Source organism: Typopeltis vanoorti, chromosome 21 (genome assembly GCF_054136105.1).
Source record: "Typopeltis vanoorti isolate ZY-2024b chromosome 21, IOZ_Tvanoo_1.0, whole genome shotgun sequence".
Taxonomy (NCBI): Eukaryota; Metazoa; Arthropoda; class Arachnida; order Uropygi; family Thelyphonidae; genus Typopeltis; species Typopeltis vanoorti.
Window position 1 is genome coordinate 27,668,108 of NC_143569.1, and position 19,809 is coordinate 27,687,916.

The 19,809-nt window shown below is 34.9% G+C and overlaps 1 protein-coding gene across 1 annotated transcript in view; it reads left to right on the forward strand.

The window, feature by feature from the left end:
- The window catches only part of LOC150094686 (cell adhesion molecule Dscam1-like), a 314,713-nt gene that overhangs the window by 225,559 nt on the left and 69,345 nt on the right, over positions 1-19,809 (forward strand). The window contains exons 11-14 of the mRNA XM_090411113.1: positions 11,151-11,327; positions 12,763-12,910; positions 13,392-13,540; positions 17,512-17,643. Coding sequence (XP_090267239.1) covers positions 11,151-11,327; positions 12,763-12,910; positions 13,392-13,540; positions 17,512-17,643 — 606 coding nt within the window. The remainder of the gene's footprint in view (positions 1-11,150; positions 11,328-12,762; positions 12,911-13,391; positions 13,541-17,511; positions 17,644-19,809) is intronic.

The following is a 19,809-nucleotide window of genomic DNA, read 5'->3' on the forward strand; positions in this document are numbered from 1 at the left end:
TAAGTTTGTTTTTCTTACTTCCACACACAAAAACAAAAAACCATCTTGACAAATAGCATTTAATGTCTTAGTTGCCTGTTACCACCCTATTCCAAACAGATCAATGAAAATTCAAAAAAAATAATAATAATTAACATAAAACATCAAACAGCTTCTTTTAGGAAGCTCACATTAATGATTTTATTGGAATATCTACTTATTTCAGAGAAGCCAAAACTCGATTAAAACCATCCACAACAATAGAAAACATACGCCGTTAGTTTCTGCACGTGCATAAAAATCACTGTCCATATTTATTCCTTGACTACCATAAACGAAATTACAAAACTTCCGTTTTTGTAACTCGACGTTCCGGTCAGTATTGACAAGTACGCTTTGAGCAATTCAAAACAGCACCCCAAAAAAAATCGGAAACTTCATCTACTTCACTTAAAAACAGTTCAATGAAACCCATTATACGCAGGTGCAAAATACAAACCAAAATATGTCACTTTTAAAACCCATCCGCCAACAGTTCGGTTGAACTTGATGAAGGCATTAAAAGGGACGAAAAAAAAATTAACCATAAGGATATCGGCAAAACGTAGCGGGTGAGGTTTACCGATAATTAACATATCATTTCCGATAGTGGCTTGTGCTTATCGACTCAGGCTTAATGGGCATATCTATAATTGTAATAGAAGCTGCATGTGACAGAGTTAACTCGCGAGATAATGGATGGCCATAAACATCGCTTGCTCTTCAAATGTTCCGCGCAGAAGAATACCTAAGACCATTAGCGGTGAAAATCGTCGGAACAGATCGATGAAACCGTCGCGATCAATCAGTTCTCTAAAGAAAATTATTATTGTAGGACGTTATGGACACATCGTAAGAAGATAATGGTCTGTGAATGTGTAAAACCTTGTATGGTTCAAGAGAGGAAACTATTTTCCTCTTCTCCTTTAATACTCTCTCTCGGGGATGTTTATCGAGCGTTTGATTAATCACGCGGACTGTTGTCGACACCTGGAATTGTTTCTCTGCCCAATTCACTCATTGCAATTTTATATAATGTTACATTGGGATGACAGAAATATCTTTTTAGGGATCTAACTTGAAATAAAATATTAATTACAGTCTAACACATATTAGTAAGTTAAAAGATAAGAATAATATTTTAATACCCAGTTGCATTGAAAAATAAAATTTTATAAAATTTCTTTAAAACTTTCTACACCAAATTATAGTTACATATCTGATTAAATATATATTTATTTTCTGTACATGAAAAGCGGGCGTTGACATCAGGTCAGATGATGAAGGTCGAATGGTAATCGACCGTAAGATGAGATACACTTGGAGGGCAATGGATGGCATCGCTGTAGCCAATGAAGTTCTAACTGAGGCTCGGCTATTGCTGTTACCCTCCTGCCATGATCAGAGCTTTAATAGCTCAATAACACCTTATCATTACACTGTCCTCTACAGATAACGGGGAAGATGAAAAGCATTCTTGCTTCTCCCCTTTAAGCCAGTCCTTATAAGGACTGTGAAAAGCGGGTATGGTCTAAATGAGTCAGATCAGATGTTCACTTAATTCTTCAGTCACGCTCTCCAGTCAACGCTCCAGAAATAAAATATATGATATAATCAAGAAGTTAAAGAACAAAAAGGCGCTGGACCTGACGGCATCACCAGCAAGGTGATAAAACTACTACCTCGCACAGCTATTGTACATCTGACAAACATAATAAATTCCGTCCTTCACTACAAACATTTCCCTTCCTACTGGAAGCTGGCGGACATAATGCCAATCCTTAAGTCTAGAAAAGATTCACGAAGTCACAGACTAATCAGCCTCATTTCAAATCTCGGCAAAATTGCCGAGAAAGGTATTCTTACCAGACTCCAAGAATCAGTACACAAGCTAAACATTCTTCCTGAGGAGCAATTTGGGTTCCATCAATTTCACAGCACCACGCTACAGATATAAAGATTAGTGGAATATGTCCATGCACTGGGGCTGTTTTCCTTGATATAGCCAGTGCATTCGAGAAGGTTTGGCATTATGGTTTGCTATACAAACTGATATCAACTGGAATACCAATGGGAATGATTCATCTAATTAAATCATACCTTTATGATAGGCGCATGCAAATTAAGATAAACGGTACAGTATCAGCACAAAAGCGCATCTTGCCTGGAGTCCCTCAAGGATCCTTACTGGCACCAATTCTGTTTTCCATATACACGTGTGATATCCCGCACAACCCATTGTCATCTATCAAAGCCCTATACGCGGATGATACAGCAACATTAGCCAGATCTATGAAGCCGCACCTAGCCATTAAGAAACTGCGAGAAAATCTACAGCTATTCGAACAATACTTCGCCAAATGGCGACTCCAAGTGAATCCTTAGAAGAGCGTAGCAGTACTATTCTCCAGAAGATCAATCCTTCCTGAAGGAGACATCCTCCTATTTAGCACAAAAATCCCATGGCTAACTGAGATCAAATATCTTGGCGTACTACTGGATAGAAAGATGACTTTCAGCTCCTATATCAAGACTCTGTCTAAAGACATCAAAAACCATAGCCCAGCCCTATTCTCTAATTAACAGGAACAGTAAGCTGAACACCAGAATCAAACTACTTATATATAAATTGATGATTCATCCTATACTCACCTACGCTTCTCCAGCTTGGAGTCATACCGCTAATACTAATATTTTCAGCTTATAACATGTGCATAATAAATGCCTCAGAATGATCCTAAACGCACCATGGTTCGTACAAACTGTCCTTCTTCATCGGGACACAAATGTCCCCTATATTTACACCTTCATGCAGACTATAGCAACGAAGTTCTTCTTAAAACAAACTGATTCAACTAGCTGCAAATTACGACGCAACAGATTACTTCAAACATAAAAGACCAAAAGCCATCTTAAACTTCAATTCTGAGGACTAATCTTCAAGCCCACTCAGGACGAGCAACAGGCTCATAAATTTTTCCCACTCACAGTTTCCTCACCAGATAGCGGGGAATATTTTTCATATTCCGTGCTATCTGGTGAGGCAAAGGGTGAAGCAAATGCTTTTCTCATTTGCTTCACCCTTTAGGTTAGTAACGTTGCTGTTGTTATGAGTCGAAGTATTCCCGTGTGGTGGCCGGGATAAAAGTAGCGCTGTTTAGCCCATGCATGTCATACGAGGCGACTAAAATGGGGTCAGAGTTTCGCTCTCTTAGGTTTCTTCAGGAATTTTTCTCCCTGTGAGGTGGGGGGGTGCTTAGATTTCGGGGGATTTGCCCTGAGAGAGAGCATTTTGAGTCTCTAGGGAGAGTGGCCCTTGAGGGAACTTGTCGGTGGATGCTTTTCCCTGGAATATGAGAGGGTCTGCTCAGTGGTGCGGGGCTGTCACTGAGTTCGACGGTCTTTCGCCTACTTGTGAGGAGTGGTCCGGGGGATCCGTCTTAATCCGTTTTAGAGAGGGCTTTACTTACATACCAGCCAATGCATGTCGTCGTACGAGGCCACTAAAATGGATACCCAGGGAGGGTAATGGATGGTAATGCTGTAACCAATGAAGTTCTGAGGCTCGGCTATTGCTATTACCCCTTCTGTCATGATCAGAGCTCATAGCTCAATAACACCCTTACATTGTCCTCTACAGATAATGGGGAATACGAAAAGCATTTTTGCTTCGCCTATCTAGCAAAATAAAAAAATTGAGACAAAATACTTGATATATGCAACATTTTTCTAAGGATGGAACGAAGTGCGTATTAGATTTTGTTTAAGTTTGTAGAGATTATTTTATGTCAGTGACGTAATAATTATTCGTTGTCTCACTGTATTGAAGAATTGAATAGCGACAGACCTTTTATTTGCCATAGCTACATAGAAAACGCCTGTCGGAAGACCGCTGTAGTGTCGCAAAGAATGTAGCAGCAGGTTTATTCACTTGATAGCTTGGAAATCTGATGCACTACCATCAGGTGCGTTCATGTGCACTGTGAGGTGCTGCAGACCCAATTTACTGCTGTACCTTCGAGAAGATGAGATTGAGTTGGACATCCTATTCTGGAGACACGACATCAACCTCACGTTTTCTTTTAAAACATTTTCTGTAGGATCTAAATTGTATACCAATCTTTCGTATTCTTTGCTTAAGTTCCCAAGAAAGAAACATAAATATTAGCGTATTTCGAATAAAGAGACTAAGATGGCTTCATCTGGATATGTTTGTTTTTTTAAAAAAAACTATGCTAGTAAAGGAGGAAGAAATTTCATGTTTATTAAATCACATGATAGTAAAAAGTTGCACTCAGAAATCAAAATGGTTATAAATGGCGTACATCCATTTCTTATCCTTTGTGCGAGTTGCCTCGATATTTCAGTAATCCAAACACTTTTAAACGATGTATTTTAGAGTTACATTGGAAAAGTATGGGGTTTGTTTCCAAACGCAGTTTAATACCACAAAGATCGCACTTTAAACTAATGCAATACCAAGGCAACTCGTAAAAAATTGAGTGCATCCATTTCGTAATTCTTTCTTCTATTATTAAAAAAGTAAATATGGTTTTGAAATGTGTTAATTTAACAAATTTAACCTCTCGATTTTTTCAGATATAAATAAAATATTTAGAGATACTAACAAAAAAAAAATAATTACCTAATCGTTATACTTTTCTAAATGATTTAGAGAGGAGAAAATCTCTTTCTTCGCATTTTGGACATTTCCGTATCTAAAGAGTCTTCGTGAAGCGTTTTCATCCGACTTAGTGTATCTCATGAATTTCTTTTCCTTGATCTCATCAGCTTTCTCTACTTAATACAGGCTCCCAACGCTAAGTAGCCCAAGACTTTCTCACGTCTGTTGACAGAGAATGAAGACCGAATAATTTCCTAACTCCCTGACGTAATTATACTTGGATATTACATCTGTACCCTTTCATTCGTGTATATTAGAACCGTTCGCTTATCGCAGAAGTGGAAGGCTATTATTCCATTGAAGAATGCGCCACTAGATAGGAGATCTAATGACAGCATGTGCCCAGTTAATAGACAGATTTCCATACCAGAGAACACCGACAATGGATGAAGATGAATGCCAAGACAGGCTGATGAGAAATGGTTTACAATTCCGTATAACAGATGAAAAAGAAAGACAGTTGAAGCTAGAGTCTCTCTCTCTCTCTCTCGCTTTCATTGTTAACATATGCATGAGACGCGTGCATTACCATAGTACCCGATGGCGAAATTCGAAAGTTTCTTTTACGTTCACTAGAATAATACGTACAACCATTCTCACGTTTTTTTTTTTAGTTTTTCGTATGACACTTTTCCGACCGTTTTTGTTGGTTTATTTTTAGGAGGAAACAAACTCTACTGGGGTATCTGCATAGCGATCAATTCTATTCTCTTTCTTTGACTGTGCACATGAAAACTGCATCACAGCAATTTTATGCTGTCTGCTTGTGACATAACAAAATCGTGTATTGTCGTCTTCACTGTTTGTCAGGGAGAATGCCAGTGAATTGCTTTTATACGATGTAACATAATAAAGAAATACACCCTTGAAATGACAACGCGGGATCCAAAACGTATAAAAGTGGTTTTTTTCTTAATTTATTTTTCGGATGATAATTTCACACCAACATAAAATGTAAATAATGATTGGGTTTATTGGTCAGTATAACGAGAAAAAGATGATTAAACTTTTAAGCAAAATATTGGACTTAATATTTTACCTTATTTCGTTAGTCGTTTAGGATTACCCATATTATTCACGCCCACATGCATTCCTTTTCTTAAAGAAGTAGAAATCAAGCCTTTCTATACACCAGTTCATGTAGATTAGGTGATGCAACAAAGTACACAGAATCGCCACAAGGAGCGCAACAGTCGTGTTGAAGAACACGTACAGTTTGTTGTTCTTGAATGTTTCTTACGTAATTTATTTTTTTTCCCCCAGAAACCTTTATAAACTTATCCAATACTGTGTAGAGGAATTATTATAACATTAAAATGTTTACTAATAATTATTATCATGAGTTACATAATCAAAATATTCGTTATTATTATGATATTAGGGATTTAATACTGCTAATGGTTTCTCTTTTAAAACTAATTTATGCCTTCATATTATGAAATCCTTATACTCTTTTGAGGCTAATAGACTTGTCACGCCACCATAATCTCCTAGAAGTTTACCCAATAGAGCATAAATTTTAACTTCGTTAAAGATGGTAGATTATTTCAGTTGGCTATTAATTCTGTAATGATGAGAAGAGTGCATCAATGAGGTGGTTGTTTAGTGGGGGTTTTATCGACAACGCAAGATAATTAATTTATTACTCTACAACCTTAATTACCTTGATCAATATATTTTCATTATCAGCTTAACCGCTAGGGTATGTGGAAAGGATTTTTTCTTCTTCTTTTTCTTTGAAAGCTTAATTCCATTTGGGCAAGGTTAGTTTTCCCTAGATAGTAGGAAAGATTTATCACGGATATCTTGTTCAGTAAAAGAAGAGTGACACTTGCAAAAGAAAATTGCCATCGAGGATAAAATAAATAAGAGATCCATTGTTCGAAATTATAGCCAGTTATATGCAGGAAGCAGGACATACTGTTTCCGGACCAGTGGTGGGAGATATTTGTGAACTATTTTAGTTCGCCCTGAGTGGGCATAGCCAGTTATCCTTATAAGGACTGGCTTAAAGGGGCGAAGCAAGAATGCATTTCGTCTTCTCCATTATCTGTAGAGAACAGTGTAGGGATAAGGTGTTATTGAGCTATTAAAGCTCTGATCATGGCAGGAGGGTAACAGCAATGGCCGAGCCTCAGTTAGAACTCCATTGGCTACAGCATTGTCCTTTTGCTTCCTTATTGACAATTGACATTTATGTCTTTAGGGGTGAAGCAAGATGCTTTTCATATTCCCCGCTATCTGTTGTGGTTGCAGTGAAGGTAAAATTTATGAGCAGATTGCTCGCCCTGGATGGGCATGGAGATTATGCATCACTAAAGGAGGCCAATATGGCTTTTGGTCTTCTATATTTGAATATGTCCGTTGGATCGTATGCTGTAGCTTGTTGAACCAAATCGTTGGGATGTGTGGACGTCTTTAGGAAAAACTTGGATGCTAAGGATCGTAGAAAAGAGAAAATATAGGGAATATTTGTGTCTCTGTGGAGTTGAATGTTTCTAGCATACCACGGGGCGTTCAGAATCATTCTCAGGCACGTGTTCTGCACTCGCTGCATTTTGATGATGTTAGCATTAGAGGTGTGGCTCCAGGCCGGAGAGGCATAGGTGATTATAGGACGAATTGTCATCTGGTATAGTTGTAATTTGATTCTGTTGCTGAGCTTGCTATTTCTATTAATTAGCGGATAAATCTGTGCTATGGCTTTAGATGCCTTTGTGCATGCAGACTTGGTGTGCTGATTGAAAGATAGCTTTTTGTCGAGAATTACACCCAGGTAATTTGTTTCTGACTGCCAGGGAATTTTAGTATTGAATAGTAACAAATCTCCTACAGGAGACATTGGCCTTTTTGAGAAAAGAACGGCTGAGCTTTTCTGGGGGTTGACTTCCAATCTCCACTTAGAGAACCAACCCTCCAGCTTTAGAATGTTTTTTTGAAGCTTTCTGGTAATGAAAAGGGGTCTGAGAGATCTGGTTAGTATTGCCGTATCGTCTGCATATAGGGCCAAAATGGAAGTCATCGGATTGTGCGGGATGTCTGACATGTATATAGAGAACAGCAATGGAGCCAGTAGAGATCCCTGCGGCACTCCAGCAAAGTTGTGGCGCTGGGAGGATGTAGAACCGTTGAATTTTACTTGCATTGATCTTGCTTCCTTAGTCCTTATCCTTATATAATAAGGACTGGCTTAAAGGGGCGAAGCAAGAATGCTTTTCATCTTCCCCGTTATCTGTAGAGGACAGTGTAGGGATAAGGTGTTATTGAGCTATTAAAGCTCTGATCATGGCAGGAGGGTAACAGCAATAGCGGAACCTCAGTTAGAACTTCATTGGCTACAGCATTGCCATCCGTTACCCTCCAAGGGTATTGGATTGAATGAATCAATCACCGCATCTCACGGTCGATTCTTGCTTCCTTAAACTCTGGGCTGGAATATATGTTGAAATCTTTTCTAAGAAAAAAATCGGTGTGTTCTTCTTTCCAAGTATTTTTAATATGCATACCAGTGTTAAATACTTTCGAAGAAATCCAAAAAACATTATTTTACTTCACAGGCTCTTATTGAATTTATTGTTTACCACTAAATCGTACAAAATATACTGATTTTAACTTCGTTTGTCCCCTCATGTGTATTATGGTTGCATTGTGCTGCCATCTAGCGTACTATGGTAGCACTTCAATATTAAGCAATTGTTTACCTTTTTCTCTGAAAGAGTCCTGCATTACATATTGAAAATACATGAATAAATGCATAGCATTCTAAATCCCAAAGATATTTTTATTTATAGAGCTGATTTTCTTGAAAGTATCATTTCGGGCAACAGGCATCGTGAAATTTTTACTATTTCGAAGATCTTTCAGAGAACTATAAACATATCGAATTCAGCGAAAGGAAATAAAAAACTAATAATAATAATAATAAAGAACACATACTAAGGCTCAATATCGCATTATTAGATTAGACTACGGCCAACACTGAAAAGATAGGCAATAAAAGCGAAATGCAAGAGAAGGATTAAAAAAAGAACAAAATATGCAGGATTTGACTGAATAAAAAAAATGCAAGATAATTACTTGTTTGCGAAATTCGTATGATAATAATCGTTATTCTGCCTTTTTTTTTCCCAGCCTTCTTTTTCTATGTAGACAATCTTTTGACATGCGCATTAGCTGTAACAAAAATTCATTAATTTTTCTATAATTATTTTTGGGACGAGGCTTGCCTTCTAGAAAATCCCGTTTTAATTCTTGAAGTAGGCAAACCACCCATGGAATACACATTTGCATAAGACTGTGAGGATAAGATTAATTACGTTTTTATGACGAAAATTCGATGTTTATACATTTAAAATTAAACATAAAGACAGTATTTGCATATTAACCAACATTCTTTTAAATTCAATAAGGATAATAAAAATGCAGAATATTTTGTTTTCATGAAACTAATTCCATAAATTAAGACTTGATATATCCCCGAGAGGGGTAAAGAATGTTGGTTCATTTATTAATAATACGGACTGTAGAGCAGGAAAAGTTTGTAACTAAAAATGATTAAAAAGGATTTTTTTTTCTTGTCAACCAAGACTAACGAATAGGTGACTTATTTATTGAAGTACTCAACACTAAAATATACAATATTTTTTGTCTTGCCTATAACTTAAGTACATTCTATACATAAAAGAGCGAAGGTTAGTCATATTACACAACTATTTTTTTTCTTCGAAATGGCTTGTTTATCAAATCATTTGTATTTCCTTATCCATTCACGTTGGCATTCTCAAAGCCATTTAGTTTCGTTAATTTTCTTTCAATTGAGCCATATTTTTAAATTCTTATCACTTCTGACCTAGGACAGCTTTTTGGCGATTAACTGCCTTCTATTTTGTGCAAGATGTGTCATCCTCTTCTGGTTTAGAAAATGTGTGCTTGTTACAAAGGAGGATCACGAATAACACGCAACCATATTCGCTAGCCTCCTTTAAATCGTGAACCTTTAATTTATTTGTCTTCACATATTTCAAGTTCATTCTCAATTGATCATTTGTTTTGAATTCTTTACAGTGGGGTTTATTAATTTTCCGGAGACATTTCAAAGAAGAGCAAATTTCTATTAGCATCTTGTATCCTATGGTTCAAAGGGGACAAAGAAAATCAAAGGGATAAAGAAGAATTAAGAACAAAGATTATATAGGGATTATGACGACAGATTGCGAGTATATGAACTACAGATCTGGTTAACAGGAGAAAGGGATGATGCGATAAAGGTGTACACATTTGTGAATTGATATTATAGGATATCATCTGATGAAATTTTTCGGGATATGAAAGGTGAGGAGAGAACACGTGAATATTCGTGGAGGACAAGTTTGTGTGCGGTTAAGAAAACCATTACAGCGAGATTTTTTCTCTCTCAGAGTAGTAGGTGAGTGGAATAATTTACTTGTTGAAGTATTGAGCATCTGGTGTGAATGAGTTTACGTAAATGTCTGACAGCTGTTTTGGGTGATGTATAGCCTCACTCGATGAGGCCTTGATTCCTTGGAGGTATCAAATAATAATAATAATAATAAATCTCTAATTATCCATGTACATTTTGTATTCATAAATAATAATTTACATTTAAATGAATTTGTTCTATTACTTAATTGTTTGAAATTATTCTGTCTTACTATCTCCATTGTTTTGCTTATACTAATTGCAATTATGACAATACAATCATATCGTTATTAACTTTTAAGAATGAATCAGAGAAAAAGTAAATAATGATAAGCTCGTGTAAAACGCACTGACTGATTACGTGAGTTAAGCTAAAATACTTGACTTGGAATTAAACGTCATACACTACAGTCACTATAGCAGCTGTGCGAGTGATGATGACACTCGTTTTAGTATTTCTATAACAGATCAAAGTAAATTTATTTTTATTATTTTGCTATACTAAGAATATCTTAATATAAAACCAGCTGTCTGTGTAGTACGTAGCAAACTAAAGACGGAATTTCAAATAAGTAATCACATTATATGCAGCTAATTATGGTATAATATAAGTGGAAATGATTGAACAAAATATTTTAAAAAACAAGTGCAATTTAATTTTAATAATAATGCACATTTTCAAAGAAAAACTAATCAATAATTGGTAATGAGATTATATTTAGAACATCCTTTGGATTCATAAAGTTCATTGAATCCTATTATATTTTCACAATAAATCTACCAAAAACAATAAATATTGGTTTCATTAGCCCCAGACTCTGGTATATTATTATCTTAATTGATTTGATATCGAGTTACCCTTCTATCTTCTTGAAATGATATCGTTTACCGAAATGCTAAGATTAAACCCCGAGTTGTCCATTCGCAACCCGCCCTTGTGAAATGGATATTTTCCAGACAACAGAAACGATCCCCATTCACGTGAGCCTCTTTCTCTAATCTCTCCCAGGTGAGCCATCTTCCAGGAACTTCAAATCCATCATCAGCAACTTCCATATTCAGACTCTAGAAAACGGCTCGCTAAGCATTAAAGATGTTGAGGAATTCGATGAAGGTCATTATCTTTGCGAAGCCGCGAATGGAGTTGGAGTTGATTTGAGTACGGTCGTGAAGCTTTCTGTACATGGTGAGTAGTGATAGAGTAAACTTAAGAATATGCATTAATCATATTTAACACCCCCAGCGAATAAAACTAAATCGGTTTTATTGAACCATGGAGATCAGTGTCAATAAACGGATACACTTTCGGCACACATGTGAATTACCCCCCCCCTGTAAAAGTGTACTTCCTCGTAGTTATCCAATACGTGTGTGTTTTGCAATCCATTTAAATTACGGGTATGAAGTGTGTCTAATTCATTCTTTTCCTGATCTTCCGATGGTGATTTATAATTAATTTCTTTCTTATAGTTAGCATTTTATGCAATACGTGTTAATGATTTTTTACGTATTACTCCTGAATAAATTTACAAATGATATTTGCTCCTGAATAAGTTTACAAATGATATTTGCTCTTGAATAAATTTACAAATAATATTTACTCCTGAATAAGCTTACAAATAATAGATAACTGGTAAAAAAATATACTAAAATACTACTTTATAGATATATATGTTACGGTTAAAGTGATAAATCCGGTTATTATTAATAATTATCGGTTAAAGTGAATAATGTACGAGAATTTACTTCTTTTGCACTCATTGAAATCAGAAATCATTATAAACAGTTTATAATGAAAAAGTAAGGAAAGTACTTCTTCTGCACTCAGTGAAATCAGAAATCATGACCTAACTTAACCTAAACTAACCTGGATGTCGTATGTCTAACCAGAGTGTAGTCGTAGTTTGTCGCGGGTAGATTAATGGGGATGAAAGATAAACGTTGTATTGGTCCGCGCTTAATGATTGCGGGCGGATAAGTGGGGAACAAATAAAAGTTGTTGTGGGCAGATGAATGGGGATAATAGATACATCAGAGAGGAACTGATCAGTGTTTTTCTCCATGGATGAGGAAAGAGGTACAGCAACGACGTTTATCTATTATCCCCATTAATCTGCCTACAACACCTTTTAATTGTTATCCTTCATTTATCTGCCCGCAATCATTAAGCTCGGCCCACAACAACGTTTATCTTTAATCCTCATTAATCTGCCCACGACAAACTACGACTATACTCTGGTTCGACATGCGACATCCAGGTTACTTTAGGTCAGGTTAATTTATAATGATTTCTGATTTCATTGAGTGCAAAAGAAGTACTTTCCTTACTTTTTTCATTATAAACTAACCTAATCTAATCTAACCTAAGCTGTTATAATTTCTATTGAGATGAAAACCTATGTACAAAACCTATAAACATGTTTTTATTACATGTGAATAATTCCTCTGGGAATTATTCACTTTAACCGGTTAAAGTGATTAATTCTCGTAATTTATTCACTTTATCCGGTAATTATTAATAATAATCGGATTTATCACTTTAACCGTAACATATATATACGAAATAAAAAATTGAACAGATGCTTGAATCACTTACATTTCTGTTATTTTACGTTTTTCAGTTGCCGCTCACTTTAAAACCACTTTCCGAGTCCACAGAGTTACTAAAGGATCTCCTTTGAATGTGGATTGCGAAGCATTTGGAGAAAGACCGATTAGCATTCAATGGACTAAGGATAGATTATATTTGCATCCAACCACAGAATCGAGGTAAGTTACCTTCTGTCAGGTAGCCTAATTTAAACTAACGTAACGGCAAACCGTAACAGTCATATTTATAAATGTGGCGTTGTAGTTGTTAAAGTTCGTATTATGACAGACCGCATCCGATAATAAATAGGCCGTTTGATAGTTTAAAGCACGTTCATTTGTCCAACAAATAGGGTTTCATTATTGAACATGTTAGCAGTTGGCAACTTGCCAACGTATGACAACAATTGAGAGTTATACATAGTATTACAAATTAGTGGAGAATTCCGTTGCTAGGATATAGCATCATATCTAACGCTGACTTGTCAGAATTAAATATTGGCTTGTATTTGAATGCAAGTCAGATCAGAGAAATGTTTTAATGCTCCATTTTCAAAATTACGAGATTGACAAAAGCAATATTTTACATGACAAATGGCGATATTTTTGCATCACTTTGGTTTCAAAATGCATTCACATTATTCTTGTTACCCCATTTCAGGTACATTCTTAAAGAACATGCGATTGCTGAAGGCAAACAGTCCGCTCTTACGGTGCCATCTTCTGATAGACGAGACTCCGCCCTTTTTTCTTGTATTGCAGCGAACACCTACGGCAGAGATGAAGCCAATATTCAAGTCCTTGTGGAGGGTACGTATCTACTGAAAACAGAATAACAAATATATATATATATATATATATTTATATAAGTTAGAATACTGACGAAAAGGGGAAAAAGCAAAAATAGCCATAAAAGACTTAAGCTTCGTATCGAAATTAAATTTACGAATTGCAAAATATTCATATCTGTAAACTTCCAAAGTTAGTAGTAGTTTTCATGAGTTCGGTATCGTACTACTTAAAAGACACGCTCCCAGAAGAGAGCTATTTATATTCATCTTTCATCAGTGCTCCTAATCTCTTAAAGTATTGTGATTTTGATTATCAGTCGAAAATTCCTCCTTTTGGATCACGACGCTCCCGAATATGAGTTTCCTCTAAAACTCCCTATTACGAGAGCAGCAAGTGAGGAAGTTTACATTATCATCTTATCAACAATTTTCCTTCAAATTAATCGAGTATTGTCTGGATGGACTTCAGTATTACCAAATGTTATATTTCAGTTTTGTATGGTATTTCTAACTGCATTAATCCACCTAGATCTCGTTTTTCCTTTTCCCCCAGCCATCTTGGCATCATACAGATAAATAGCTGCTTTTATAACCTATCCACTTCCATTCTCTAAAGGGACCATAATCCCGCCACAAAAATTAGCTCTCATATTATAACGCTAATAATATTGAGATACTTCTTAACATCTTTATTTTTAATATGGTGATGTAGTTACTATCGAAGCCATCTGTTAACCCCTTAATTTTTCTCTCTCATTTGCTGCCTGTAGTCTTTAGTGAACTGTTTTGTTTGTCTATCTATCTATTTATTAGATCCATTCATTATGTAAAAAAAGGTAAAGAAATTATTAAACAACAGCGACAAAACACTTGAGCTACCAGACAAGATTAAATAAAGATTCGCTTACACCAGAGATTTTGGACTTTTGTGAGAGAAAAATAATATCCAAAACTAACCTCTCAAAAGAAGATAATGAAGAAAATAGCATAGTATACAAAATTTGTAAAAAGAAATTAGACAAAAAATGCAGATTAGCAAAAATCACATATCTAGAAGAGAAAACAGGAATGTGTGAAGAAGCATACAAAAAACATGACTCCAAGACATGTATGAAATAGTTCAAGGATAACTAGAACATTCTCACCCAACCCAGTTTCAATATTTCAAAAAAGATGGAACGACAACAAGTAGCCGTGAAACAATAAAAGAAAAATGGACTAATAATTTTAAAGAAACATTTGCAGCTAAAGAAAACATAAATCAAGACGCCTTCGACTCAGAAGAAACGTTCGACACAAAAAGCATCTTAAACGAAGAAATACATAGAGCAATCAAACAAATAAAAAATAATAAAGCACCTGGCATAGACACCATTCAAAAAGAACTTTTAGAAAAAGGGGAAGAAAGTATAATAAATTATCTAAGGAAACTGTTGAAAACAATACTAAAAAAAAAAAAAAAATTACCAACAGAATGGAGAACAGGTCAGATCATATCCATCCACAAAAAAGGAGATGTCAGATCTCCTGTACGAACTATAGACCTATCACCCTTCTAAGCCATTGCTATAAAATATTCAGGATTCTTCAAAACAGAGTTAAGCATTCCTATGAAGAACAGATGGAAGAAGATCAAATGGGATTTAGAAATAGCAGAAGCACGATAATGGATGCAATTTTCACATTAACAGATTTTATGAGAGACCAAAACAAAAAACTACTGCTGCTTTATCGACTTCAAACAAGCTTTCGTTTCAATAAACAGAAGCAAACTCATTAAAATCCTAGAAAGCAGAGGGTTCGACAAATATCTATAAAATTGTATCAAGAATTACTATTCAGAAACACAAGCAATAATAAATTATAGAAACAAAGCAGATAGCAATTAGAAAAGGAGTTGTGCAAGGCTGTCCATTGTCACCATATTTATTCAACCTGTACCTAAAAGAAGTAGTAGACAAAGGACTACAGACGTGTGAATGCATAACTGTAAATGGAAGAAATATAACTCATGTAAAGTATGCTGACGACGTAGTTAGCACTACCGACAGCCAAGAAAAATTAGAAAATATCCTGACCAGCTGCATCAAGCAAGTCATAAATATTATATGAAAGTCAATTTTAGTATAAACAACACTAATGGTAATAGGAAGAAAATGGGAAGCAATCCAATGGGAATAGGAAAACATAACAACGAACAAGTAAAGCAGTTCAGTTACCTTATGATCACTGAAGATCTGAACTATTTCGAAACCATCAAACACAGAATCAATAATGGACGGATAACAATGGGCAGACTACAAAAAATATGGAACAATAAAAGATGACGCAAAGAACTCAAATTTAAAAATTTATAAAACAATAATTCTCGCAGTACTCTATGGCTCAGAATGCTGGATCTTAAGGGAGAAAAAAAGAATAAACTCAATGCTTCTGAAATGAAATACCTAAGAAGAATCAATAGAACAAACTGGACAGAAATAAAAACAAGTGATAAAGTCAGGGAAGAACTTAACTGTAAAGAAATAATCATTACAGCACTAAAAAAAGAGCCAACTAAGCTGGTTTGGACTTGTTTCGAGAATGAACTCAGAAAGACTACGAAACATTAAATGGTAGAATTGAAGGACAGCCCAGCAGAGGAAGACCAAGAAAGAAATGGATTGACAACATTAACGAAAGCACCCACTTAAACTCCATAACAGAACTTCATAAAAAGACAGCAGACAGAAAAAAATGACAAAAATTCGTCTTTGAGGAACTCAACCTGCCATGAGCGGAAGAGAAGAAGATTCATGACGTGGATCTACGCGTAATCGTAACCCAAACAGAGCTTTAACTAAAACTATGCTTAAATAGCTGAAATATTCTACATGTGTTTGCATTCATTATTCTTTTATTTTTCTACACGTGTAATTCGTATACGTGTCTCTACATTTCTATTTTATTCCACGTATTTATTCAGCTATACCCTGGGGTGTCAGAGTTTTGTCTCCAGCTTAAAAGGAGAGAAAACTTTATTCCACAAGTGGAATAAGGATCAATCACCCTATTCAATGTACTTTTGTTTGTTCTCTCGCCATTCGTATTTGTGAATGTCGCACATCTTTGTTGTAACAAGTCAACATTTGGAAGAAATTGAGTATTGTTAGCTTTGCTATTTTTTCCGAAACATTTGTGTAGATAGTCTGACTTCATTTGCCTTCTAGTGGTAATTTGTATTTGTTGTTAGGTCAGTGGAATGTTTAAATGAAACCGTATTCGTATTTTAATTCTCTAATTGTATAAATATTGCTTTATACCCCTTCTGAATAAATAACTCTGTAGAAATATCGACGCCGTTATGTATGGAAGTATTCTTTCGATGTAATGAAATTTATAACATTTACAGTATATTAATTCACCCCATCGGAGAACTACTAGATTTTCTAAGGTGTATTGAATATGTCTTCTAGACGATGGTAGGTAACAAAAGTAAGGTGGAATTAAATACTGATAAGAGGTCAAACGAAACTGATAAGAGGTCAAACCGTCTTGGCGATACTCCAGTTTTGCTGAGCTCTCTCTCTCTGTCTATTTTCCCGTCTTTACTAACAGTTAATTTTAAAGTTAATGAACCTGGTAAGAGTTTGTTCAGCGATACGTAAACCAAACATTAACAAGACTTCTCGCCCGTCTTTAAAAGAAGATTGAAAAACCTCACTAAAGAAACTCGCACAAAAAGAGTTGAGTGTCATCAGAACACACGCATTCACTTCACAGAAGGAGTAAATGATCATAGAAGATGCTAAAGTAAACTCATCCAAGTCATAGTCCTTTTTTCTAACCGCATCTAAGTAAAGGTCAAGGGTTATGAAATCCGTGTATAAATATCCCGTTTTTTTTTGCTAAATTAGATACGAACTTGCGCTGAATTTGTCACTTAGATTTTTTTACTTTATATTCACTTTAAATTGGTTTAAAGATTTCATTTATTTTCTTCCTACGCAGAAGTTCCTGATCCTCCATCAGACTTTCGAGAAACGGAGATTACAAGCCGATCAGTGTCACTGAGCTGGACAGTCCCCTATACTGGAAACAGTCCTATAATAAAGTATATGATCTACTGGAAACTGGTTACACGTAAGATTTTTTACTTAAAATTAATCATCTTAGAGAGTTTCTTTTTTGCTTCTTGTTACTTGCATGGTCTAACATTCGCATGACGCTTCTACTAGTTTTCTATGGGAAATATTTTTTTTTGCGAACAGCCTGAAGTAGCTCAACCAAATTACATACGACACTTTCATTGTTAACGTCATCTTGGATTAAATACGCATCACTAATGTAAACACTCAAGTTTGAAGCCGATTGGCGTTACTTTGTAGGAGCTCCAACTTCCAAAAACTCGTTGACAATCTTAATGATTATAAGAGATAAAACCAAGATTAAAGGTGACGTTCAAACTAAGTTTGCTGTACGCTGAAAAAATATTTCTGAAGAAGTGCAATAAACGTATACTCTCGAGGTCTACTCGGATCATCCGTTTTTATTGTTTTCATTTGTACACTCGGAGAGATTTTATGTTATTGACTTCTTTGATTATTTTCTTGATCATCTAGCTATAACGTAACAAGAGATGGCGTGAAGTCTCACTGAAACAGTAGCGGCTCGTACATAAGCACTGCGACACTGCAGCACTCCCAAGGAAAAAATGAAAAAAAATAAATTTTGTTTGTGTTTATAAATAATAACAATGCTTACAACATTATAGAAATGCAATGCAACATGTCAAAGCTTATGTTTCGACATTGATTGAATAGTTAATAATTGGAATTGTTCAATTAACGCTTAAGATTACGAAACAAATGCACCGCGATCTAACGCAGTGTCGGAATTATCATGTTCGGCCAATTGCAGTTAGACTCGCCGATATTTGCGATTGCACGTTACAAGTGATTTCGACACTGCTCGTTTGGGCAGTGTCGCTTACAGATAAATTGTATGCATGCGAGCGTTATTTCTGTGAGATAGGAGACTTTTATTATTGGTGTTTGTTCGTGGTGAAGATGAAATATGTTTAATAAAGCAATTTTTAATATGTAAATTTATTTATTAATAAATTGGTTACTGATTAGGAAAAAAAATTTTTTTTTTTTATTTTGTATATGCAGCAGCTCACTGCACTGAAAAGTTTAAAATCGAAATTTGACGATCCAGCTACCACTTCTAAATACACAGAAATCTTGGTAATAATAGACAATCATAACCTCTAATTAGATAAAAGTTAACGATATTTAATAGTATCATTACCGGCGTATTAAAGCAAATATGCCAACTCTCCTCTTTTTGAATTAAAGATTATCTTCTCTGCTTTCTTATTATAAATTGCTTCTCCGTTCATCTACGTACTCACAATGGAATTCCCTATTGAACTATGATTAATTACTGCATTCTACATTAGTATATCCTGATTCATTTGTCATGCGAAATATTTTAATTACCTTAAGAAAAATAAGAAATCCTAGGTAAGGTGTAATGAATGATGATCCCTAGTTAACAGAATATACTATCTGCTATTGAATTTTCTTAACTTCTAAGAAAATATCTTTATATTTAAAACTATATTTTCTAAGAATTATAAATTATATTTTAATTCAAGTATTCGACTTTTTAAATAAACAATTTAATTTTAATAATGCGTTACATAAAATAAAGAGTCTGAATATAAATCTCATTAACAACAGAAACAATACTGTAGCTATCAATTGTTATATTATACCAAGTATACATGCAGTTCTAGGCATGCGTGCTTTGGTGTTGCAACGAATGTCTTCTATGGATGGGGGGGGGGGGCAATATATCAATATATTTGTATTTTGATTAAATTAACTGGATTTTATCAGGCGTACCAGCATATTTCGTTAAATTTATTGTGAAATGATAAAACAAAGCATTACAATTTGTATGGTTGTAAATTTTGGGTCACTTCGAAAATATATAAATTTAGCATTGACGTTATTTATATATTTGGATATTAAATGGGAATTTATAATCTTTTTACAACAAATTATAAACATAAAAGAATAATGTAAATTTAAATCGACTTTAGATTTTTATGATTAATATCTTTATTTAAAAAAACATAGATAGTTTTTCATGAATTATTAGATACACCAACGAGAAATTAACTTATGAAATACTCATTAGTTTCCAACAGAAATTTTAATTTCTGTCGGAAACTTCACTGTTAAAAACAGAGAAGTAAATAATCCTCTTAAACATTAAATCTAAGATATTCAGTATTAT